Here is a 25,298-nt window from a genome sequence, read left to right as displayed (position 1 = left end):
TGCATGCCCACTGAATGGGTACGAGTAAACTGGCGAATCAGAGCAAGGTTGGCAGAGCGCGTTGATGTCAGGCCTGGCAGAGAGAGCTGTAATCTTGTAGAATGTTACCATGGGGGACACTGAGTCAAGGGTACCAGGGATTTCTCTGTATTATTTCTCATGCTGCATATGGATCCACAGTTATCCAATAAAATTTTCAACTAAGCTGGATGTGGTGGTACATGCTACTAGAGAGGCCGAGGCAGGAGGGCGGAAAGTTCCAGGCCAGCCTTGGCAACCTAGTGAGATCCCAATCTCAAAATAAAATGTAGAAGGGCTGGGGATGTGGCTCAGTGGTAGAGAGCCCTCGCCTAGCACGTGTGATGCCCCGGGTTCAATCCCCAGTACTGCAAAAAAACTAAAATTAAAAAACTTTTAAATTCAACTCAAAATAGGTCCAACAATTCTTTATTCTGCAACCTGATTTCAGTTACTTCATTTTGGTTTTGCTGTTCCAAAAAAAAAAAAAAAATGATGAACAGACCAGCATGACATCATTGGTAAATAAACACACTGGTACTCGCTCCCCACTTTGGCTGGAAACCCGCTGTGGGAAGACTCTGGAGCCCTGGTCTTGGTTGGATCTGGGCCTTGCTGTTCGTCACCACCCCCACGGGAGCACATTGCCATGAAGGTCATCTCTCCAGCCAGCACTACATTGGCTAAGTCCTGTGTTTGTAAAATTGAATTCTGCCATGATGGAGGGATATCAGCAGGTGTCGCACCCAGATTACAACAGGTCCTGTCCTTGATCATTTCTGCAAAATTCAGGCTTGCTCTATTTTGCTTCCCCAGCCCAAGAGCCTTCTACTGTCTGTACCCTCTGGGGGGTCAGTGGAGAGTGGTGCTCTTAGGGGTGCTGCAAACCCCTAAGAGCCTTCTACTCTCTGCACCCTCTGGGGGGGTGCAGTGGAGAGGGGTGCTGCAAACCCCTCAGACTGCAGCTCCTGGGCCCTCTGCTCCCCACATCCTGGAAGGTTTCTTGAAAAGGTCACCAGCAGGAAGCCAACAGCCTATCTGCTGCTGCCTTGGAGAGTCTCAGCAGAGCCCTGAAGTTGGGCACAGGACCCTAGGGGCCAAACACCCCCATGCATAGCAGGCATCTGGGCTGCCCCTACAGAAACCCCTGAGGATCAGCAAACCCATTCACCAGCTCGGACCATAACCCATCTGTCCACAGATGGTGCAGCTGGTCAGCTGGTGATGCTCCTGACCATTCTTGCTCCCTGCTCCTGGGTTGCTGCCTTGCCCTGGCCTTGGGCCTGGATGGCCCGATTTCTTCTATACACAGGCATTCACCACGTCTATGGCTCTCAGCAGCTCCCTGCCCCCCACCCCTCACTAAACCCCGCCAGGCTGGGCCCCAGGGCTCTCCACCAGGGGCCACATCTGCACGGCCTTTTGGGTTCCCGGGCTGGTCCTCACGAGGCCCCCACCCTGCTTGCAATACACCCTGCAGTCCAGGCCTTTCCTCACCCCGAGAGCTCACAGCTTTATCCACACTTCCCTCTAACTGCCACCTCCTCCACAGGTCCCTCGACTGGGCTCCCACCCTGCTCTCCAAACCTCCCCTCTGATGTGCAGCCCACTGAGGAAGGGATTCGATCCACTGAAGCCCCACCTGCAGGGCTGAGCTGCCGTGGAGACCTGTCTCATCTTTCACCGTCCTGGCTGGCACCTGCAGCCCCTACACCCTCCCCAGCTCAGGAAAGGCAGGCGCCATCTCCCGGGCCAGTGCAGGTGGACCCTTGGTTCCTGCTTAGGTCAGCAGGCAAAGGATTGCTCACTGAATCCCAGGAAGGGAAGAAAGGCTCAGACCTTATCTAGGCTCAGACAGCTCTGGGAGAGGTGGGGGGCCTGCAGGGAAGAGGGCCCTCCACAGCAGCCTCTCCCCTCCCTGGTGTGCCTCTCCCTGGGCCAGGAAGTTCCGTCAGATGCACCTTCCGCTCCTCCATTCCGCTCCAGGGTAGGGATTGGGCTCTTCTTTCACGATCATGTTCCTGGTGCTCAGAGTAGTAGCTCAATAAATACCAACAGAATGAAAAGCAAGGTTCTTGTCTAGAGCCTGAGGGAAGATGAACTCAGAACACGAGGCCCCAGTGTGGATTGGGATGGGGCTGGGGCTCCAGGGAGGTGGCCCCAGGCCTTCCAGCTGAGGATGCCTTCCCCACCTGGCCTGTCCCCCTGCCAGCTCTGCAGCAGCCCTTCAGGAGTGTCTGGTCTGCTGGGCCCACGGTGGGGAAATACCTGGTGGTCAGCGGTCCTGGGGCCTCAGTTTCCCCAGCTCTGTAACGGGGCTGGGCTGGGTGAGAGCGGGACACAGCCAGAGGAGGGCTCTGAGGAGCTTGCGGCTGGCAGTGCCCAGGCACCCTTGCTGCAGCCGGGCCCCGGAGTGCCAGGCTGGATGGAGTGGGAAGGAGCTTTCAGAGCAGAACTGACACTTGGATGAGCTAGTCTCATAATCATCCCGTCTGCACAAAAGCCTGTCAGGGGCACCAAGACAGTCGGGGCCACCACACCACCGAGTCATGTGCAAGAGCCTCAGGGCACAGCAGAGGCAAGGCCCGGCAGCCTGGTGGGGGCTGGGCAGGCTGAAAAGATGGCAGCACAGCCCAGGGCCTGACCTCGAGCCACTGCCCCTGCAGCAGACCTTTGCACAAACAAGGCACCTCCAGGAAACAGGCGAGCCCAGGCCCACTGGGACCCCTAGACCTTCACTCCTTCAGAGACCACCACCACCACCTGGCCTGGCTCATCTTGAGGCTGCATATAAAATGGGGCAGCTGAGCATCTAGTGTGCACCTAGGACAGCCCAGGGGAGGTTGTGGGTGCATCCAGCCCAGGGGGAGGCCTGACAGCCTGCCCTTGGCACCCTCTTGCCCTGGCCTTCAGGGTGGCCTGCAAGGGCAGACCCTGCCCATCCATTTTAACCCCGGCGGCCTGGCCTTCCAGGCAGGTTTCTCCCCACGTTCTGCCCCCAGCCCGCCTCAGGAAGGGGTCACCAAGGAGAGGCACAAGGGGCTGGGGAGAGCCACGGGGCAACAGGTGGCTAGGACCTGTGTGGCCTGAGCCTATTCCCAGGCACCTCAGATTGTAGTGACCCCTTTGCCAGCCCCAACTCCAGGACAGAGAATATGGGTGTTCAGGATGGGACTGTGGCCTGATGCCCTGCAGCCACCAGCCCCTTCCAAACACACCATGGTGCCATGTCAAGGGCTAGGCCAACTCGTACAGGTCTTCAGAGGCTCCTCCCATTCAGCTGAGAGCCTTCTAGAAGCAGTCAGTCCTGGTGTCCCTCAATGCTTTGGTTGGGCTGGAGGCTGCATGTCCCAAGAGGGAGCAAGCAGCATGAGGGCTTTGGGACGAGGACTCAGCAGAAGGTAGGAGTCCCCAGGAACCTGAGCTGCTGGCTAGCTGCCCACCCTGACGTCAGGAACCCCCTCCTCTCCTACAGCCTCCCCTGTATACCCAGTTTCCAAAGGCAGTTTGGGTGCAGACCCTCTATAGGACCACGCAGGCCCTGAGCTCCATGCCCGTCCTGGTGGGCAGAATGGGCACAGATCCAGCGCCCACACACCAGTGCTCAAGCAGGAGAGGCCCGAGGGGCAGGGCCTTCCCTCATGGAGAGGCCCTTCACCTCGTCTTTCCCCAAGACTGGAGTCTGGGGTGGGTGCAGGGAGGCCTGGTTAGTCTCGCACCAGGGGCTCCACAGGCTGCAGGACACCTGCCACTGCAAAGCCAGCCAGCCCCTCCCTCCCCTCTGGGGACAGCTGTGGGTGCTGGGTCTTCCTTCCCAGCCTTCAGGAGCAGCGCTGCCTCCTCATCGGGCTCGGATTCTGTTAAAACTCTTGTTTTAATTTCCTGTAAAATCAGGGGAGGTGAGTCCTGCTGGTGTGAGCGCCTTGTGGGTTGAGGGTACACTGCATGTGTCCGTTGCACAGTTGTGTAACGCGCTTTCCAAGGAGCTTTGACGGAAGAAGGGGTCTGGCAAGGCCAAGAGCCCCAGAAAGCACGAGGTCAGATCCTGGTCGAGCCCTTGGGCCAGAGCCTGCCACTTCCTAGGTCTCTGTGCGTCCTTCCTGGGTGGGCCCTAGACAGAGGCGAATCCCCACACAAGGCAGATGTCCCAGCCTGGTGAGGCCTGCCCTCCACAGGGGGTGGTGGGTGACGGTCACAGAAGGCCAGCCTGGGGGAGAGAATAGAAAGGCGCGGGAAAGCCTGGTGCTGCCCTGCCGGCCCTCTGTCTCCCGCCACACCCCCTGGCTCCCGGTCTGGTGCTCACCCCAACCAGCCTTCTGCCCGGTCATTTCCAGGGCTCCTGAGCTGCAGGACATGTTAGTCTCATGCCCTGCGGTCATCTCGTGTCCTCTCCTGAAGAGGGAAGAAATGCATGAGCTTTGCCTTGAGGCGCCAAACCCCCCTGTTTAGGCGCCCCCTGGTGCCAGTCTCCCAGCCGGCTTGGCACAGGGGCAGGCATGGCCCTGCTGGTCCAGGGCCCAGGGCTGTGCTCAAGTGCCCTGCGGGGCAGTTGTGCCTTTGCTGTCCTATTTGTGCCCTGTTCTAAGGGGGCAGGTGGGAGAAGCCTCTTCCTCTGGGGAGGGTCAGCCTTTCTGCTTGTCAGGCCCTTGGTGGATGAGGTCCACCCCCATCAGGAGCCTGCTTCACGCCACCTACCAACCAGAGGCTGAACTCACCCAGAGACACCTGCCTTGACAGCGCTGGGCACCAAAGTGACAGATCCGAGAGCCAACTAGAGGCCACATTCTGGCTCATGGCTTTGGAGGCTGCAGGCCACGATCAGCTGACCCCTCTGCTTTTGGGCCTGTGCCGAGGCCCCTTCATGCGGAGGGCCACGGTGCACAACCTCTCTCCTCCTGGCAGGAAGCAAAACAGTGAAGAGAGTGCGGGGCCACTGTCCCCCCAAGGGCACCCCAATGACCTGAAGACCTCCCACGAGGGCCCAGCTCCTAAAGGTTCCACCATCTCCCAACAGTGCCACCCCAAAGACAAGCCTTCAACACATGGCCTTTGGGGGATATTCTGGATCCAAAACTATGGCACACGGAGAATCATGTCTGACCAAACGCCTGGAAACCCTGTTGCCGAGCCAGGCCAAGGCATGAAACTCGGGGGGATTTCTGCAGGCACGGCAGCTGATGCTCCTCCATGGCCCTGGCCCAGGCAGAGCCCAGGGAGCAAAGCCCCCGTCGTCCCACCCCCGGGCTTTGGCCAGGTGACATGAGGCCAAGCTGGTGCCAGGGGAGGAGCACCCTGGCAGAGCCAGGTCCCCCTTCCTAGGCCCCCTCTGGACTGTGGCTTGTCTCCCCCAACTGCAGCACGGGGTCCCTCCGATTATGGTGTAGGCTGGCCGTGGAAGGGGAAGGGGAAGAGCTCAGCAGCCCCAGCAGGGCCTCGCTTCCAGCTCTGGGTGCAACGTGCCCTCAGGGGAGTGGATGGAGCCAGGGCCTTCTCGGCAGCTGCTCTGTCCATCAGGGCTGAGCTAGGACTCTCCCTTGCTGCTTCTCCAGAAGAGCCCAGGGTGCCCAGCAACAGCTTTTCCTGTCCTTCGTGTCTCTCATGGACAGCGAGTAGCAGGGGCTAGCATAGGGACCCAGGAAGGGCTCCCGAGAGTTTCCATGTCCCTGTCAAAACTAGGTCCTGGGGACTGGGTCTTAAGCCCAAAGGTAAGGGCAGAGCCACTGCAGAAGGCAGGCTGAACTGAGGCAGCCAGAGCCCCAGGGCATGAGCAGGTCTAGGGCCGGCTTGGGCCTCTGCTGCCCTCTCTGCCGTTGAGTGCCCTGCTTTGCTGTCCCTGCAAGGCCACAGGATGTGGGTCAGACTTGAGCTCCTGCAGACGCAGCCCTAGAACTCGGTGCCTGCACACAGGTCACAGCTGTCCCTGTCCCAGGACTTGATCAGAAGAAAACCTGAGTCTCCAGTTAAAGAACTACTGTTGACTTTCCTTCCAGGTGAACTGACCGACGTAAAGTCCTGACTAAACACACAAAAAAACAATAAACCTTTATATCCTAAAATAAAGAAACCCCACAAGCCAAAAAGATGCTGCATTAGTTAGGACTGCCACATGCCCCTTGCCACACCACAGCTCAATCCCCAGATGGAAGATGGAACTGCTGACCCGGCTACTGTCACCTCCTTGTGTTAAAGCTGTTATCACCTGAATGTGCTCCTCTAGAAAAGGGCAGTTAGCCTGGTGGTTCCTGGGGCAGCCCAGGACCGCCCAGGAACCTTCCAGTTCAGGGTGGAGACAGAGCTGGCAGCCTCTGTCCCAGGGGGTCTTCCACAGAGAGGCCTGGATATGGGAAAGGACAACCCTGGAGCCAGAACGTCCATAATGGTCACATCAACACTCCCCCAATGACAACATTATCACTGCAGTACTAGGGGTGGCCAGGAGGGTTCTACCTCTGAGCTACATCTCCAACTCTTTTAAAAATTTCTATTTTGAGATGGGGTCTGGCTAAGTTGCTGAGATTCCAGTCCCTGGGATGACAGATGGGTGCCATAAGGCCTGGCCCAATGACAGTATTAATAAAGCTGCTGATATAATCATTAAAAACTTCACAGTGGCTCATGTCTGTGACCCCAGCAGCTCAGGAGGCTGGGGTAGGAGAATCAGGAGTTCAAAGCCAGCCTCAGCACCTTGGTGAGGCCCTGAGCAGTGTAGTGAGACCCTGTCCCTAAATAATATATAAAAAGGGCTGGGCATGTGGCTCAATGGTTAATGATTGTCTTGGGTTCAATCCCTGGTCCAAAAGAGAAAAAAAAAAAAAAAAACACTAAAAACTTAACAATGTTTGCCTATGCTCCCTCTACTCTAAAAAGCAATAGTAGGACACCTGCCGCCTGGCACCCTGTCCTCCTTCCCAGCCTGACACCAGCCCCGTGCACGCACACAGGCTGTCTGTAGCCTCTTCTCTAGAGCCCCAAGGAGGGCGTACCAAGGACACGCTCTCCCACACAACCTGGCACATGCACCAGGGCTCCTAACTTCAGTCCCTTTACTGGACAAAAATCCCTGGGCTCACTCTTCCCTTGAAGAGTCGTAAGTATTCCTTTTGCTTCTGGCCTAAAGCTCAGTCCTCAAAAAACCCGATCTCCCTCCCTAAATGCCCCAAGGGTGAGTCTTTAAAAACATCCAGCGGGCACCACGGTGCACACATGTAATCCCAGCACTAGGGAGCCAGCGGCAGGAGGATGGCGGGCTCTAAGCCAACCTCAGGAACTTGGGGAGGACCTCAGTCAAAAAAAAAAAAGGCAGGGGCAAGGCCAGGGGTGTGGATCCAGTACCAAAAAATACTCAGCCTGTCTACGAAAATATTTCCTGATTTTGGTCCTTCTTGGGTCTCACTCTTCCCGTGTCACCCAGGTTTGATCTTGGCTTATCTTCCACGTGCCACTTTCTAAGTCTTTCCATCTGCTCCTTTCCTCCCGATGGTAAAACCACACTCTGCTGGGTTTTGCTGTCTCACATTTCTGAATTTTTTTCATTCATGATATTTTATTGTGCCAGCTCATTTCCGAGTTTTTCTAATTCTCATGTGTTTTCTGCGTCTCCTGTCATCTCCTTCATGTCAGTTAGTTCACATTTTAAAATTCGAGTCTTAATGCTGGGCCATCACCCATTGGCAGGCGCACGTCCCCCACTGAGGTGTCCTGCGGTGCCTCTTGGCTTCGCCTGGCCTCGATGTCCAGACCTTTGGATGCTCATTTTCCTGTGAAAATGTTTCCAGCTTTCAGAAGAAGGTGGTCTCTAGCTCAGAGCTCCCTCTTCTGTATCTTTGGTGGGGTCTGAGACACATGTGCACCTGCTCTCAGGGGTCCTGCACCCACCTGGGCTCGCCCCTCCTCTGAATCTATATTCCTCAGCAGGGGACCTGCTGGGAGCCACTAGCCAAGTAGGTATGACAATTTCCTTGCCAGCGTACCCCGTGTTGCTTAGTGGAAGGACTCGTGGAAATAGGACATTTTGCAGTGACATTGCATGTAAGGTGACCTTGCTCAAGGACCAGGGTGGATCCGGGTTTAGGGCGTTCTCGGTTTAGGACAATCCGGGTTTAGGGTGGTTCCAGGTTTAAGGTTATTCCTGCTGGGAATAGGGCGTATCCTGCTGCCTGAGTTCCCCTTGAGTTCTCACGGGATTCAGACAGTATTTTTTGGGAGACAGAAGCCCAGTGGGGGTGGATTTGGGCAGAGAACGTGGATTTCCCCAGAACGTGATTGTAGAGTGCTGGTGTGAGTTCGGGAATAAAGAGTTGCTGTTTGAATCTACAAGCTGTGTGGTGGCTCGTGATTTTGTGCCCAGCCAGACTGCGGCAGGGACCTTTCTAGGAGGGAGTCCTGGCAGTCAGTTTAGGGTCCTAAGGGCCCATTCTGCTTCTCCTAGACCTGTCCATAGAGCTCTGCGCTGGTCAGCCATGGGGGTTACAGGAGAGTGGCCAGCCCAGCCTGTTTTGCTGCTCTCAACCCCTGCCTCCCTTCCAACACTGAGAACCTGCGGGTCACATGCATCTTATGGCTCTTGGTGGTTTGACCTATGCTTGTCTCCCAAGAGGCACCTATCACCTGGCTTTATCATAAAGGATGTCCACTGGATGTCCTTCTTGTTCATACAACAAGCGTGGCTGTTCTTGTGACTTTAAAGCATACAGTTCAGCTTACCCGTGGTTTTAGGTTCTGTAGCCTAGTTGTGTGGCTGCGGGGATGCCACCACTATCTTCCCAGAATCCGGCTTCCCTAGCCCTAACTTCAAAGGCAATGCTGGCTGGTTTGCCACAGCCTAAGGCCAGCCTGTGCTCCTACAGGGATCTGGCACGCCGCGGTTCTGTCCTCCAAGGTGGATGGCGAGGAGCACTGTGCAGGACACTCCCTTCCAGGGGCACTTTCTGAAGACAGTCAAGGGATGGCTGAGATAACCCCGACTGGCTGGTTTCCATACCGCTTCTGGCTCTCATCGAGTACCAGACCAGCAAGCCAAAGGCCATCGGGAAGCTGGTCTGACTCATCAGCATAGGAACATGCAGAATTCCATAAAAGCCTTCCATCCACACCAGCGAGTGGTATGGGTGCCACTCGGGCTAGGAAATTACCTAGTCCGGCTGCCTGTGGACACACTTGTCATCCAGGCTGCAGCACATGCCCAGGCTTCCCACCCCACCTGATGGCCGGACACCTTGGCGGATCCCCAGGACCGACCCTAGCGAGGAGAAGGAATAACCCCTGGATTCTGGGCCCTAGCAAGCCAGCCATGGTCTTCCCAGCCTGCCCTGTACTGCACAGGGTAAGAGCCCACTCCACAGCCTGGGCTCCGCTGTCCCTACAGATCCACTGATGGCAGGGGAGCTGGGATGAGGCAACCCAGCCTTCGGCAGGCCATGCCTGCCTGCTCCATTTCCCGAGGCACCTGCTTCATAAGGAAACACCCCATCAAGCACACCATGACGGCCACAGCATGACTTCTTCCAGACACGGGATCGCCACCACTGGGTCTCTCTTCACGACTCACAGGGGCACTGGCTCAGCTCCACTCTCCCCTGACACAGTCCTGCCAAGGTAAGCATTTCCTTGAACTTCGGAGCACTGGTCCTCTGGCCTTGGAAAGCCTCTCCTTCCCTCGGCTCTGCACCTTCCCCCAGCTCTGCACCTTCCCTCAGCTCTGCACCTTCCCTCAGCTCTGCACCTTCCCTCAGCTCTGCAGTCTCCAGTGAATTTCACACTCAGGAGGGACTCTGAAGCCAGGTGTGGTGGGGCCAACCTGCAATCCCAGTGACTCGGGAGGCTAAGGCAGGAGGACCGCAGGTTAGGGGCCAGTCTCAGCAACTCAGTAAGGTCCTAAGCACCTGAACAACTTAGTGAGACTGTCTTTTGTCTCAAAGTGAAAAATATAAAGGGCTGGCCTGTGTTCAATCCCCAGTACCAAAATAGAGAGAGAGAGAGACACGGAGACTCTTTGACAATAAGAAAGACACTCTTTTCTTAAACAGTTCACATTTATTATTGGTAACAATAAAAAAATCTTTTAAAGACTATCAGTATTGTATTACCAAGAGTGAGGTAATATGTTTACAAAACATTTAGGGAATTCTGATATGCAAATAATGAATCTAGGAAAGTGAGTTAAGACACTAGTAATAGAAGGGAGAACCAACAGAATCATTGGAGCGTAAAAGGGAGACGACAGCAGCATTTCAAGAGCGGCAGGGCACGAGACGTCAAGAGATGCGCAGCTGCACAGGGAACCCTGTGCCCAATCCCTCACAAGACGAGGGGCCCCACGCTCCCGAGGGCCACCACGCTCCCGGGGGCCACGGGCACTGTGCAGTCCTATGCTGCTCTCAAGTCTCAGAGACACGGTCAGCTCTCTGGGGATAAAAGAGTGCCACTTCTGAACCAACTAAAAGGAACGCGTCTTCAGCCTGGGGTGGGGCATGGCTGCAAGTCAAATGCTCTAGAAACACCTCTGGGCACGTGTGGACGGGTGAGTGAAGCATTTTCTTGGCAGCTGTCAGCAAAATCGCCATCTGAGACAGAGAGACAGACAGAGACAGGAGAGACAGGGAGAGAGAGACAGGAAGAGAGAGAAGAGGGACCATCCTCAGGTCCTTGTAACTGGAGATGGGAAGCTCTGACAGCGCAGATGTGCTGGCCAGCCCTGCCATGCTCTGGGAACGAGGTTTCGGTGTCAGCGAGCTGCCTTATAGGGCAAGGGCAGGCGGGACCCGGGGGGTCCGCGTGTGCCTCAAGGTGCACAGGCACAGGAGCCAGAGGCCTCCTCTGGCCAGGAGCGGGACAGTCAGTTTCTCCCAGGCTCACCCGACCTACTCATGGGGTGCACACTTGGCCTCCACACAGCTCTCTGGTCACATGGCCGCTCACCCAATGCCCAGGCTGAGTCAGAGCACCGTGATCTAGGACTGTGAAGGCTGTGTGGCGTGGTGTACAATTTAAAAACCCCTGCCACACAAAACACACATTGCACGTCTTTATCACACAACCAACCCTATGTGACTCCTGGACAGATTCATAAATAACGTGCCTTTCTCATTAAAAATTGGTGAAGGGGGGGAAGAGGGCAAAGAGGCTTGGTAGTTGGAAATCAAAAAGAAAATGTAAAAAGCAAACTGATCTCATACTCGGATTTGCTCCCGAGGACTCCTTTGCGACTCAAACTGAGCTTCCAGCTGTCCACCTGCACCATCACCCGGCTGCTGCGCGCACCCACAAGCACCTGCACATGCATCCAGTTTCCACTTACAAACGCAAAGGGCTCCTACAGCCCCATGCCCTCCTTAAGTGACCCTGCTGGCAGCTAACACTCATTGCCACAGCTTCCAAACAGCAAACATGGCTGTTTCCAGAACACCCTCTAAAGAATGGCCGGAGCAGAAGTGGCCGAGCACAGCGAGCTGCTAGAGTACGCGGGAGGGGTGGCACTGAGCCCAGAGCACCCTCCCTGCAGTGGGAAGAGAGGCACCCAGAGGGAAAAGGGAGAACACCTCCACCCAAGTTCACAGAAAAATTCTACTCTGAAAAATATCGAAAGATTTGAAAAGGAGGAGAGAGAAAGCAATGTTTAATGATGGTGGCATTTTCCCGGAGTTGCGGGCGCCCCCAAGAACCCTTCCTGAGCCACCAGCCCCACTCAGGAACAGCAGCAGTTCGGCCCTAGGACTAGGTGCTGCTACAGACTGCCCGAGTCTTCCAGAGGAAAGGACTCGGGGGCTTCCACCGGATCCACCGACCATCTCGACTAACAGGGAGCCACAAGGACCGCGGAGCAGCTTAGGGCAAGCAGCTGGGGGCTTCTGTTCCCTGGGAGAAGGTGGGCTTGGCTCTGAAGACGTCATGGGAAGTCATTCACTAATGGACAAGGTGGAGCTTGTTGGAAAAATTTTTTGCATCAATATTTGAGACGAAGTCAATCTCTTAACTGGCAATATAAACCATTTTTCTTTCGAGAGAGCCCTTGCGCTCTGGTTTGATTTTGTGCACGCTGTGTATAAAATCTATGGCTATCGAGTTAAGGTCAGGGTCAGAGTTAAGACTACCTGTCGACAGTTCTGGGACGGCGTGGCTAGTTTACCATCTGGATGGCTAGAGCTACCTAGAGGGCGAGAGGAGGCTGCTCAACGTCGGTGGGCGGCCGGCACAGTTGGCTGTCGAGGCGCGGCCATCCCCTCCACACAGTGGACACAGGCTTCGCGGCACTACCTGGAAATCATGGAGCTGGAGTGAGACTGGCTGGAGGTGGTGGTGGCGGCGCTCAGCTGGGAAAAGCCACTGTGGCTGGACTCCAGGCTGGTCATCGAGCCTCTGCAGATGCAGGGAGGAGAAGAGGTGTGAGGACCCAGCCACAGGCGCCCGCTGTCCACACTGCTGCGGGCTTCCCACCCATCCTGCTCTCTGCCCCCTCTATGCCGCCCCCGCCCAGTCAGGGGGAATGGGCCACGAGTGTCCCATCCAGGGACAGCTTCCCCCAGCCTACACAGAGCTGACACGACGCACAGGCAAAGGCTGTGCTGCTGCTCTGACACCCCTCGCCACAGCTGTGCAGTCAGAGCCAAGGAAGGGGCCCAGCGCTGCCCGGGAAGCCCGGACCCACCATCCCTGCTGCACACAGCTGGCTCTGGGGCCTCTGCTGAGCACCCTCACCCTCAAGGACGCCTGTGTGGGGAGGGAGCCCAGACCTGAAGTCCTCGGAGCCGATCACTTCTGTGTAGTACATCACTTTGCACTTGTGTGAGGACACCTGCAGGGAGGCCAGCACGTCGTCCACCCGGGGCAGGTTGGTAGCCGCACACGCCGGCATGCTGTGGAACTTCCACTGCAGGATGTAGAAGCCTGGCCACCTGGTCACATGAGAGCCCTGGAGCAGCGGGGGAAGCAGGATGAGGAGGACTCCCTGACAAGCCTGGTCCCACAGTGGGGCTGCCGAGTGCCGGGGCGCTGTCTCCCAGCCTCATGGGGATGCGACAGCAGTCAGTGGCCATCTGGACAGGACTGGAGACCTGCTATCTGGATCACCATCAGGAAGGGCTTTGACAACATCCTTCCATCCACGATCAGGCCTGTCCCAAGGCCTCCAACAAGAGCTGGGAAGGCCACAGGAACGCCCCTCCCAACTGTCACCTTGCAAAATCACACCTCTACTATGGAAGGCCAGAGGCACCCGGAGGGCTGCCTAGACGGGAAAGCGGCAAGAGGCTGAGGTGAGCCACAGAGCATCTGGATGTAAACCAGCGTGCCTGGCCACCAGCAAGTGGCTCCCTAAGTTCTGCTCCTCTCTATGGTTCTCCTCTGACGAAGACAAGGGCAACCCCTCAAGTTCCATCCAGCACATGTCATCTGAAGGCCAGCTGTGTGTGTACACACTTTCTCCTGCCAGATGGCCCTTCTGTGCAGGGGAGTCCTGGGTTGCCTGCACGCTGCTTGGGTGGGAGCTCCCGCTCAGGGCCCAAGACCCGGATCTTTCTGGCCTGGCAGCTAGGCACACCCTGCCCTCCACCAACAGCAGAGCCTCCATGAGCCACCTGGGCTGGGGCAAAGCAGGAACACCCACTGTCAAGAGGAGGCCCCCATGGAGCGTCACGAACACGTGACTTTACCTGCACGCTTTCTCCTTCTTTGCAAATTAGGGGCGACTCCACCATGCTGTAGTCGCGGCCCAGCTGCCAGACCTTGTCGATGAGCTGCACGTTGTTCCCGCCTGGAGAGGTGATGCTGTGGGCCCCTAGGGAGTCCTTCTTGGGGGGCTGCGGAGACCTCTTGGAGTGATAGATATTAAAGACAATGTCGCCTTTGCACACGTCAAAATCCCAAGTGATCACAGAAGCAGCATCCACAATCTGAATGAGAATCTGGAAAACAAGAGGGGGAGTGACTCAATCGCATGTGTGAGGCCTGCGCTTACAAGCCCTGCAGGGGCCTTCCGGCCCAGGGGTGTGAGCCAGGAAGGGGCAGGAGGGACGGGCAGGACTGACAAGCAGGGGTGGTGCCTTCACCCAGGTCACTCAGCCCTCCAGGGCCCGTTCCCTCTCGTTCTTCTTTCCCCAAAGGCTCCTGCTACACATCGTGGAGGTGTGAGCCACTGTGCCTCTGTGACCTGCGTGTACCCTCCAAAGATGCCCAACAGCATCTGCAGACAGCTTTCTGAAAGTCGGTTTTCCAACCTAAGACGGGGAACTGGACACAGGGGGCTGGGGCTGCTTTGGGCTGGGGAGCAGCAAGCCCTGGAGAAGAGCAGGGGAGGCCTGGAGGGCACAGGCCACATACAGGAGTGCAGCTACACCAGACAAGCTGGAAGGAAGAGATGAGCTGTGAGGGGTGGGGGTGGCCTTGGGTGCCCAGTGCCATCCAAAACCCGGACTTCAACCTGCAGTGACAGTTCCCCCGCAGAAAGAGGTCAGCGTCAGTTTCAAAGACTAGTGGGGGAGGGGCATGAGAACCCAAAGCAGCTGGGCAGAGCTCTGCGTGGACTGGCCTCTGCGGCTCCCTCTGGAGGCCAGCTGTGCCCCTCAGCACGGCCCCTCTGGAGGCTGAGGAGCAGGCCTGTGGGGCACGCCCTCCCTGCTGCACAGGACGCACCGCTTCGCCCCGGGTGGTCCTGCCTTGGGCTTGTGCCTCACTCATTCCTAAAGCAGAGCGCAGGTGTGGTAACAGAGGCCACTTCTAACAGGGACAAGCACAGCGCCATGCACCCTCAGATAGGGATCCATACAAATCATCTCAGGACAGTGTGACAGGGGGCGCATCAGGCTTCCTCTGCCGTTCAAATCACGGCTACAGCCTCCCTCATCCTCCACCCACCAGGGTCCGTCCGGTCAGCTGCTGGGAAGACATCAGCAACAGTGATCAGCAGGTGGCTGAGCAGGGAGCTGCCATGGCAAAAGCAGTAAGGGGTCAGCTCCTGGCCACCACCCTGGGCAGAGACAGCAGTCAGCTTGACCCAGCACCCCTCGTGTAAAGTGCTGCCACCCAGCCAGGACCCAGGACCCAGGACCTTGCCCAGTGGCCCTCACACTCAGGTCACCTGCACTGTTACAGACACGTGGGGGCTTCATGCAGGGACACTCTGGCCTTTGCACCAGTGTGACAGCAAGAAGAGGAAACAGAGGCCCACTGCTCCCTCCTCAGCCCCCTGCACTGACGGAACCGGCAAAGCTCTGAAGAAACTCCACCGAAGTGGAGTTTCTTCCCTTGACCACTCAAGGGAAGCCTGGTCAAGGTGACCACTGAGTAGCCAGCTCAGGGGTGAAAGCAGGCTTCCGACAGGACCAACTTGTTCCCCATGTCCGTGTCAAGGCTCTCCAGCGAAATAGGGCAAGAAACCAGGCCCCCTTTAAGGCTTTGGCCACACAGTGGTTTTCCATGTGAGAGACCCGCTCTTCCACGTGGTCATTTACCAAGATAGACCATCAGGGACCTGAAGACCCAAGAGCAGAAAGACCAGCGGCTCTTCTGATGGGCAGCGGGCAGCAGGCCTGGGGCGGCCCCTGGGGTGGCCGGGAAGGCGTACCTCGTGAGGGGCTCCTTTGAACACACTTGCAGACTGGTAGATGGTCTCGGTCCAGAGCTTCAGGTCTTCATTTTCCAGCTCCTCCGCAGTCCTATACAGAGATTTGGGGACCAGTCCACCCTCTGGCACTTCACACTGGAAATGTAAACACAGCCATGAGAGCTGTGCCCACAGCCCACAGCCCGAGCCCCCGTCCACGCCCACTGACCTCCTAAGAATCTAGACAGAGCCCTGGCAAGGCCGAGGCAGGCCGTGCAGCCTGTGAGATACTGTGGAAAACCACTGCAGTCCTGTGTTCTACTCTGAGTAAACACGAACAAGTTAAAGACGGTTTACCACAGAATTCACGCTAATATGCAGGAGGTACCGGACTCAATTACTACAGCTGTTTTTTATAGGATTTAAAAGACTTTCTATTGCACTACAAAGGAAACACATTATGTTAAGAAAGTTTTATTCCCAAGAACTACAGGCATTATTTTTACATAAAGTCTTAACTGGAGCTGGTTATGCAGGTCACTGATAGAGCACCTGCCTAGCACGTATGAGGACTCGCTTCAATCCCCAACACCACAGAAAAGAAAAAAACAAAATGATCAAATTTATAGTCAATTACTACCAACGAATAAAGCTTCCTGTATAATCAAACGATCAGTCTATACCATCACCCGCTATTATTAAAGGAGAACTTGAATGTGCAAGAAACAGCAGTGTCCTATTTGACAATGACAACTGATGAGTCATTGAACAGCAGCTTCACCTGAGAGTTCATAAAATCCAAGTACTCCCGACAGCAGCCCAGGAGGCAACCACACAGAGCAAACGCTCACACCCTCGGCCCGCAGTGCGAAGTGGAACTGTCCCCGCAAGGATGGCACGTTAGAAAACACCAGTTGACCGGTGGTGAGAAACCTTCTAGGCCCAGGAGCGCTCCCCTCCGACCACCAGGCTGAGTGGCTGCCCAGGAGGCATGTGGGGTCCCACAAGGCTCAAAAGATGGACATCTCAATAAGATGGACTCTCAGCACTGTGAGTGCGTCGGGCATGGACAGGCTACAAAGGCAGGTGCTACCTGCCAAGAGTCTGATACCCGACTCCACCTGTTTTTGTTTGGTTTGGGCACCAGGTACTGAACCCAAGGGTGCTTCAGCATGGTGCCCCCTTTTTGTTTTTTATTTTAGGCTGGCCTCAAACTTGAGATCCTCCTGCCTCAGCCTCCCAAGTCTCTGGGATTACAGGGGCACACCACTATGCCTGGCTACAAGATGGTTAGCTTTTCATGATGAAAGCAGTTTGTAGGTTTCCACAAACCTGACCCCATGGTTTGATCTCAGGGGCACCTGCTAAGTCACATCCTGCAACTTACTTGCTCTGTGCACTGTGGTGTGATGGTGCCTGCAGCTTCCTTAAAATGGAACTGATGAGCTGAGAGCTAAACTCTTGGGTTTCCTAAAGTCCTCTAACCATTGAGAAGGATCCCTCAACAGCTCAATTCCTTAGCTAAAGGAGTCAAACCCAGAGTGTGCACATCTCAAGGGGTAGCTTTAGTGTGAAGGTGCCCAGAGATCCTTGCTCTGATGACAGCCTCGATCCCTTGCTCACTTCAGCAGCCACGGAGCCCACAGATCCAATCCCACGGAGTTCCTCCAGCCCCAGCCTTCTTAGGCCTCCCCTGGGCAAATGCAGCCTCCAGGCCTCCAGATTCCTGCTCCTTTGGCTCCTGATTATCCAGCACCTTATTTTCTTAAAACCCCAAACTTACATAAAGGAGAACCACTTCCTTTAATTTTCCACTTTGAAAGTATTATCCTGGGTTACGTAATTGTCAAGGAACCGCTCTTGAAAGCTGATTCAGTGTTGCTTTGACTGCTCTTGTTTTGTTGGTGGTGCTGAGGATGAAACCCAGGCTCTTCTGCACGCTAGGCAAGTGCTCCAGCCCTGAGCCACGCTGTCAGCCCCGAGTCCCTGTTTGCTTTTCTGATACTGGGGATTAAACCCAGGGATACCACTGAGCTACACCTCCAGACACTTTTTAAAATTTTTATTTTGCTTAGTTTTTTATTTTGAGACAGGGTCTCTCTCACAAAGTTGATGGGGCTGGCTTTGACTTTGTGATCCTCCTGCCTCAGCCTCCTGAGCTGCTCAGCTGCTGTGCCCGGCCGAATCAATGCTGTAATAGTATTTTTTAAAAAACTAAAACAGTTACTAGATCTGATTCTCTCACGGCTGTGTTAATAAAGCAAGCTATTCTTACAATAGATTCTAAAAAATTCCCATTAGAATTTCACGTAAAGAAATGTGTTACCAACAATTATCTGAATGGCTCTCCTCAGTTCAACCTCAGGTCAAAGGTGACAGGCAAAAATCAAGAAATCCAAACTAAAGGTTCTGAAGTCATCTGTGCAAACCAATACCACTCTTCTAACGTCCTCAGTACAAATGTGTGCCTCTTTCCTCATACGTACCATGCACTCCCCGCTCAGGAAATCTGGAATGATCTCTCTGTCGATGTAGTCCAGCAGGCCGCCGGGGCCCTGGTAGTCATTTCCTGCGTAAATGAGGAACTTCCTTCTGGTGTTGTCATCAATGAATGGACTGACCTGTGAGGAGCCAGAGGCCGGGCTGTTTGATTTGCTGTCTGGTTTTCAAAGAGCAAAAGTCTGACAGGGGGCTCTGTCAGGTCCGTCTGCACAGCATTAGGACAGTCAGAAACATTTTGCTTTTTCTCCCCTTTAACAACATCTGAGTTTCACTCTGCATCTTACTTTGCTTTTTCCCACCTAGTTGAGACTCCAGGACACAGACATGCAGCGAGTGCACAAATATCTGCCTTCTAGAAGGCTAACGGTCACTGCAGAACATCACACAAACCCACCAGCGTCCAGAGAACAGGGAAGACCCTGGGTGCCCGGAGGATGAGAAGGCGGCCCAGTGTCTCTGGGTAATTGGCCTCCACCACTTCGATGATTCGCAGCAGGGCTTTGACGCCAGGTCTCCACAAGTGGCGCATGTTCAGCCCTTCCAGGTCCACCAGGCAGGTCCAGGAACTGCAGATGGTGCAGAGATGCGTTTTATTCAATAGACAGCATACTTGGCAAACTGGGTCCTATATTCAATGTTTTTCTTTCCATATTATAAAACAGTCTTTTTATAGTCGTTTCCAAACATACATCAGGTTTTTTTGTTTTGTTTTTCCATTTTTAGGCAACACGGGCATTGACTACAGGGGTGCTTTACTGCTAAGCTACATCCCCAGCCCTTTAAAATTTTTAAAAATTTAGAGACAGGGCCTCACTGAGTTGCCCAGGCTGGCCTCAAACTTGTAATCCTCCTACCTCAGCCTCCCACATCACTGGGATTACAGGCACACACCACCATGCCTGGCTTATACACCAGTTTTAAGAATTATGGTGTTATGAACTCTATTCACATCTACTTACATAAAACACATAGGCGCAATGTGGTAGGACCCACCCTGAACTATCAAAGCCATCAATGAATGGCTGACAGCATATAAAAGCCTCTCTCAGACATGCTCAGTGACTAGCAAGCAAGACATAAAGCTCCATCCCGACACCCTGTGCCTCTTCCCCAGGGCACACATCTGACACTGTAACACACACTTGGCATTTGCACTGCAATAAGCTATTCCACAACAAATGTTCACTGAGTCCAGCGCCTTCTGAGGGGCTGAGAGGCAGCAGTGAACACGCACCCTTGCAAGCCCTGCCCTGGGGAACAGACACTCTAGAAGAGCCACCCCCACCCGTCCACGTGTCCACCTTGGCGTCCCTGCACACTTTCACCCCACTTGACAAAGCCTGGAAGCCAGCTCAGGAACACAGCAGAGTTTGGGAGAATGGGGGTCGAAACAAAGAAGCAAAGGAGCTATGCTCCTGGGCTCCCAAGGACCTCAAGGCCCACTGCCCAGGCCAACCCATGGGGCCTGCTGGGATGCCCTGACAGCCGGGCCTAGGGGGCAAGGAGCACCAAGCCTGCAGCTGTCCCTCTCATTACTTTCTAGTTTTGAAACTCCTTGGAAAACAGTGAACTCCTAGACTTCGGTCCTAAATACCAACTAGAAATATGGAATCCACATTGTCAGTAAGCCCAAAGAAGAGCGCACACCTCTCACCCACCTGATGGGCCGGCCGAAGACCTTCGTGTTCTCTTCACAGCGCCTCAGGCCCTCTTCGTTTATGGAGAGAACCTGTCACGGAGGGCATGGAGACGGGGCAGGTCAAGACTCGCCCACCGGGCACACCACAGGGGAGCAGGCAGGGTGCCCACAGAGCATCCTGGCAGTGGTACTGGCTGAGCACGGTCCGACAAGGACAACCATCTGGCTCTCAGGAGAGAGCAGATGCCATCCTCTGTGGTGAAGGGAGAGTCGTGTCACCGCAGGTTGGGCTCAGGGAGCCACCACTCTGGGATGGGTCTTCAGAACAGGTGAATTGGACAGCAGGAAAGAGGCAGTTGGGCATGTCCAGTGCGCCGTGCCACAGGTCTCAGAACAGCCCCAGGCAGCCCAGGACAGCCCTTCAAGTTGGGGTGACAAGTGCTCCCTCGGAAGAAGTCCCTCTGTATCTGCATTTGTGCACCGCACAGATGACCATGGCCAGGGGCATGGACAGGAACCCACAGAAGGCCAGCAGCAGGGTGTGGGGGTGGGTCTGTCTGCTCTAGACACCTGGCTACTCCGCGGAGGACCCCGCAGTTAAAACATCTGCAGGACGATTGTGTCCTCCTCTGAGGTCTCTGCATACATCAGGCTCTCCTGTCTAACTGCAAGGGCAGGGGGCGCGGCATGGGACGCAGGGCAAGGCCAGCAGCAGCCAGGACTTACGTATCGCAGCAGGGCTTCCTCGCCCAGGGCTCGTACCAAGCCCTTGGTGTCCATCTGCCCCAGCCTGAGCACGTAGAGAGGCCGTCCGTCTGCAGGGGAGGAAGCAATCAGAGGGTCCCTGTGTGGGGCATAGGACACCCCCGGGACCCCTGGCTCCAGGCTGGAGGTGGTGCAGTTGAAGAGCACCCACTGGGAGCAAGGCTGTGGGCTGCACCCCAGCCCCGCAAACAGGACTCCTGGGAAGCAGGAGTGCTCTGGAGTGTTCTGACAGGCCCAAGTTCTCCCCTCTGCTAAGCAGCAGCTGGCTTCAGTGTGGGGACAGGGGTGGGGTTGGCATCCAACATTTCCCCCAAAAGTCACAAAAGAAAAAAACCAAATAATGGTGCAGCTTAGCAGAGTCTGGAGATGGTGCTGCCGGGAGGAGAGCCGAGCCCAAGCCCAGCCTGTCCTGCGCGATAGCCGTCAGGCTGGGTTGCTTTGCTCGCACACAGGGCTTAGCAAGAGCGCAGAGGAGACTTCTGAATGCCTAGGATTTTTCTACGAATTCAGTTCAAGTTTCCTTTCTCAGAAAAATAAGCCTTTTTAATTTCATACGTTACCAATAAATTAGTAAGGTTTTTACAAGTCAGTCTTCCTCAATTTCCACTGAAGTCCAAGAAAAATGGGAACATTCTGGACACCAATCAGTACCCGCTGGCTCTGTCTCCGTAACCTACAGATCTAACGGAGGGAGCCTGAGAGGAACCTAACTCATCCCACAACCCTGTCATCACCAGCCAGCCACACAGGGGAAGATGATCCCAGGGCCAGAGTGTATGCAGCGGCCGGCACCTCTCAGATTGCCGCCCTGTGGTTGAAAGGAGAGCAGCAGGATCGTCCTGCAGGGAGGCAGCGTCTGCCATGGGTCCTCCCGGGGCTGACCTCGCCTTTAGGGAACAGCTGGTTCCACATCTGTTTACTAAGCCAAGAAGTTTTCTGTGACCCCAAATCTTGTAGAAAAGCAAGTTTACAAAAAGTTTGTACCAACATTTTTTCAGGTGGTGCTGGAGGACTGAAGCCAGTGTTCTGTCGCTGAGTTGCAGCCACAGCCCTTTCTTTTTTCTTTTTTGCAGCAATCTTGCTAAGTTAGTGAGTCTGGCCTTGAACTTGCAATCCTTCTGCCTCAGTCTGCAGAGCAGCTGGGATCACAGGTGCATCCCATCATACCTGGGTCCCTCTTCCAACATTTATATGGGACACATCTGTCCATGTCTTACTACAAAACTTTTTAACCTTTTAAGGTTCCAGTCATATAGTGAAATAAATACAAATGTTTCCAGTTACAACCAATAAAGCTACAGTTACTTTGAAGAAAAACAATTTGGGTGCAGTGGCACACCAGTGACTTGGGAGGTTGAGGCAGGAAGATCACAAGTTTGAGGCTGGCCTTAGCAGGCTAGTGAGGGATAAAATAAAAAGGGCTGAAGATGTGGCTCAGTGGAAAAGCCACTGGGTTCAATCCCTAATACTAGTAAATAAATAGCCAATTAGAAAAACAAGACAGACTGGAGTATTATAGTTCTGAAAGGACTTGTTCAGAGACAGAAGAGGAAGCCAGTTCCACAGCAATCCCTGCAGCCCCCCTCCAATGACTGTGATTCAATTCTGTCCAACCACCAACCTGCAGCCCAGGAGGAAAGAGCATCGTAAGACAAGGCCGGCACTCCCGCGGGGGCCAGTATGCAAAGGGATGGCCACCCCCACTTTGAGTGTTGTGTCCCTGGTCTACTTGCTCCTGAGAGAAACCGCAGTTCTCTGCTATCTGATATGGAGGCCTGGCTGGGCATGTCACAGCCACTGGAAGGCGTAAGTCATTAAATCCCTTTTATTAGCACAGTGCTGGGGAAGTCACTCTGTCACCAACATTTAAGTTTTGGGGCTTTTTAAAATATTTTTCTTGTAGATGGTCACGATATCTTTTTATATTTTCTTATTTTTACATGGGGCTGAGGATCAACCCAGTGCCTCACACGTGTGAGGCAGGCACTCCACCACTGAGCCACAGCCTGAGCCCAACGTTTGAGTTTTTAATATGTCAAAACAGACTCCACAGAGCTGAGAAAGGAAGTAAAGTCACTGTCCCAGGGCAACTCCAGGAAGGAGCCAAAGCCACTGCCCTCCCTCAGCTGCCCAGGTGGGACAGGAGTGTGCTGGAGCGTCTCACCAGCTGGCTCACACTGGAGAGCGCTTCCAGGTCCCAGGAGAGGAGGGCGATGCCTTGCAGGCCCCTGGCTCTCTGAGGAGCTCCCGGATGCCCCACGGGGAGACAAGATGGCAACAGACGGGGAGGCGCAGTGCCACCCACCTTTGTCATGATGGTGCCATCCTCCCGCGTAGTAATCCTGAAGCACCTGGGGTGGGGTCCAGGTGTCCAGGATGTAGTCCACCTGGTGCTGCTTCCGCCATGTTAAAGATTGACACATGATCTCTCTGGCCTTGTCGATGTTAAAATCCCGAGCGCGTAGGAACCGAAGAATATGCTCATCCTTTGGGATCTAGGAGAAGAAAAGATGCTTTTAGGACTGTTAAGAGTTGCCCAGCCTCAAAATGTCAGTTTTTAAAACGACTGGGGTGTGATGCAGTGGTACAACACACCTGGGTCCAACCCCAGGACTGGGGGTCCGGGGGAAGGTTTGTTGTTGCTAAGAGACCAAGACTCAAACTCCATCTCTTCTCAACAGTAACCTGCACCTTCATGCTGTTTAGAACGAGCTGCTGCTGGGGCAGGGAGCAGCTCAGTGGTACAGCACTGCCCGGCGTGTGAGGCCCTGGGTTTGCTCTCCACCACCGGAAAAAAATAAAATTAGCTATTCCCAGAAAAATCTTGGCCTGATGTTTAATTAAAAAAAAAAAAAAATCAATATCTGATTTTTCTAGTGATCTTCCTAAAGCACCCTTTCAGTCTGGGCAATGTGAAGGCACAATGTCTGAAACACAGGCAACAGTTCCAAGCTATGCAACGGCATACCATTGTGCCCTGTGCACTTCTGCATGGAGATTCTACTAAAAGTTGGAATGAAACCATGCTGGGATTGGCAGTGTGGGGGTGCTGCTGACATGCAGGAACCTTCTCAAGACCCTGTCAATCAGCCTGGTCACCCTGAATAAGAAGAAGGCTGAGTCCAGGATCTGGGTCTCATTTGGACCAGGTCTCTTCCCTCTGTGGTCACCTGTTCGCTAATGCAGGTAGCCAGACCATCCAGAGACCATGAAGAGAGTGGGAGCAAGAGTCTGCGTGGTATCCCACCTCGGCACATAATCAAAGCATAGGGTGCAGTGATTTGGCATCATCTTCACTTGGAAAGCAGCACAGGCACATGGAAGCGGTTAAGAACGTGGGAACACACCTATAATCCCAGCACCTCGGGGGGCTGAGGCAGGAGGATCACAAGTTGGAGGCCAGCCTCAGCAACTTATGAAGACCCTGCCTCAAAATAAAAAAAGGGGGCTGGGGATGTGGCTCAGTGGAAGAGCACCCCTAGGTTGAATATCCTGTATCTAATAAATAAACAGGAATATGGTGCTGAAACCACATGGTCTTGGTTCAAATCTTGGCCCCACTGTTTCCTAGCTTAAGACCTTGAGCAAGCTGCTTAACTTCTCCATGCCTTGGTTTCTGGACCTTTGAAAGAAGGAGATGATGGAACGGCACCCACCTCTAGGCCTGTTGGGAAGACTACACAAAGAGCTAAAAGCATGTCTAACACACGGTCGCAGACACCAACAGTAGCTGTTTTCCTAATGACTGGTGTTAAAAAGCTCTCGGGGGCTGGGGCTGTAGCTCAGTGGCAAAGCGCTTGCCTAGCATGCGTAAGGCACTGGGTTCAATCCTCAGCACTACATCAAAATTAATAAATAAAATAAAGGCATTCTGTCCATCTACAACTATTTAAAAAAAAAAAAAAAAAGCTCTCATGCAACCAGGACTGAGAGAATTAGAGACCGGAAAAACTGTGTGCAGGTGCCTGCTTCCTGCACTGGGCCATTAAGTAACCTTTATGCTTGCTACATAAACTTGTTATTAAAACCAAATTTCTTATGTGGCTACAATTTCACATAAAACTTCAGAATTAAAGCTCAAACATTTCTAATCTTGGATAAAACTCTGACCTCCTTCCGAATCTTTTCAAAATTTAAAATGCATGGCTACCTGGAACATCATGCTACTCTGCCACTCGATGACCGACTGCTTCTGAGCAGACCATCTCAGCAACAGCGCACAGAGCAGCAGCCATGCACACGAGGAAGGGCAGCCCAACCTGTTGCCAGGCACGTGGGCTCCAGCTGGCGACACTCCCGTGGGGATGACCTCTCCAGCTGCAGCAGGACCAGAGATGGCAGACTGCACAGCCTGGGGGCCAACACTCACCTTGCCCTTGTGGGTTTCCTGGAGCCACTGGCGAAGCCTGATAAGGCAGCTCTCCTGGAGTGGGGTCAGGTCACCCAGATACCTCTTGATGTAATCGGCATCGAGTTTGTCTGCAATGGGAACCACATGGCACCATTTGCAAAGATGAACTCTGTCCTGAGGCTCTCGTTGCCTGGTAGTGCCAGGTGGGGCTAGAGTCTTGGGGTGAAGGAGACTACAGAGAGGACACATTTAAAGCAACCACCCTGGAGAATTTAGTGACATCTTTAAGACACCACAGAACCAGAGGTGAGCCTTCTGACTCAGCTACCTTTCCCTGATTACCACACTGAACTACCTCAATTCAATTAGCCACAATGCCCCTCATGACATCACCATGACTAGAGAAGACATTCAACGACTGGTTTAATTCAAAGTGACAAAGCCCTTCCATGATATAAAATTATGAAATGAAACAACCAAGCAGATCT

General features: G+C 54.3%; 1 protein-coding gene across 5 annotated transcripts in view; it reads right to left on the bottom strand.

Annotated features, from left to right (window-relative positions):
- Positions 1 to 431: 431 nt before the first annotated feature.
- The window catches only part of Sec14l1 (SEC14 like lipid binding 1), a 55,963-nt gene continuing 31,096 nt past the window's right edge, over positions 432 to 25,298 (bottom strand). The window contains exons 8-20 of one of the 5 annotated variants that reach the window (XR_003581039.2): positions 24,829 to 24,938; positions 22,765 to 22,954; positions 20,421 to 20,509; positions 19,714 to 19,784; positions 18,450 to 18,621; positions 18,040 to 18,174; positions 15,575 to 15,709; positions 13,665 to 13,916; positions 12,747 to 12,925; positions 12,271 to 12,372; positions 4,734 to 4,913; positions 4,322 to 4,410; positions 432 to 4,225 (exon numbers count right to left, since the gene is read on the bottom strand). Coding sequence is in view for 3 of the 5 variants with exons in the window: in XM_027923929.2 (XP_027779730.1) it covers positions 4,790 to 4,913; positions 12,271 to 12,372; positions 12,747 to 12,925; positions 13,665 to 13,916; positions 15,575 to 15,709; positions 18,040 to 18,174; positions 18,450 to 18,621; positions 19,714 to 19,784; positions 20,421 to 20,509; positions 22,765 to 22,954; positions 24,829 to 24,938 (1,559 nt within the window). In the remaining 2 variants the exon portion in view is untranslated. Of the gene's footprint in view, positions 4,914 to 9,515; positions 9,605 to 12,270; positions 12,373 to 12,746; positions 12,926 to 13,664; positions 13,917 to 15,574; positions 15,710 to 18,039; positions 18,175 to 18,449; positions 18,622 to 19,713; positions 19,785 to 20,420; positions 20,510 to 22,764; positions 22,955 to 24,828; positions 24,939 to 25,298 lie in introns of those variants that run through there. The other 4 variants (XR_003581038.2, XM_027923929.2, XM_027923928.2 and 1 more) reach the window with 4 other exon arrangements.

The sequence above is a fragment of the Marmota flaviventris genome, chromosome 17 (assembly GCF_047511675.1).
Source record: "Marmota flaviventris isolate mMarFla1 chromosome 17, mMarFla1.hap1, whole genome shotgun sequence".
Taxonomy (NCBI): domain Eukaryota; kingdom Metazoa; phylum Chordata; class Mammalia; order Rodentia; family Sciuridae; genus Marmota; species Marmota flaviventris.
The sequence above is the reverse complement of the archived record's forward strand: the minus strand, read 5'-3'. Positions and strand labels throughout refer to the sequence as shown.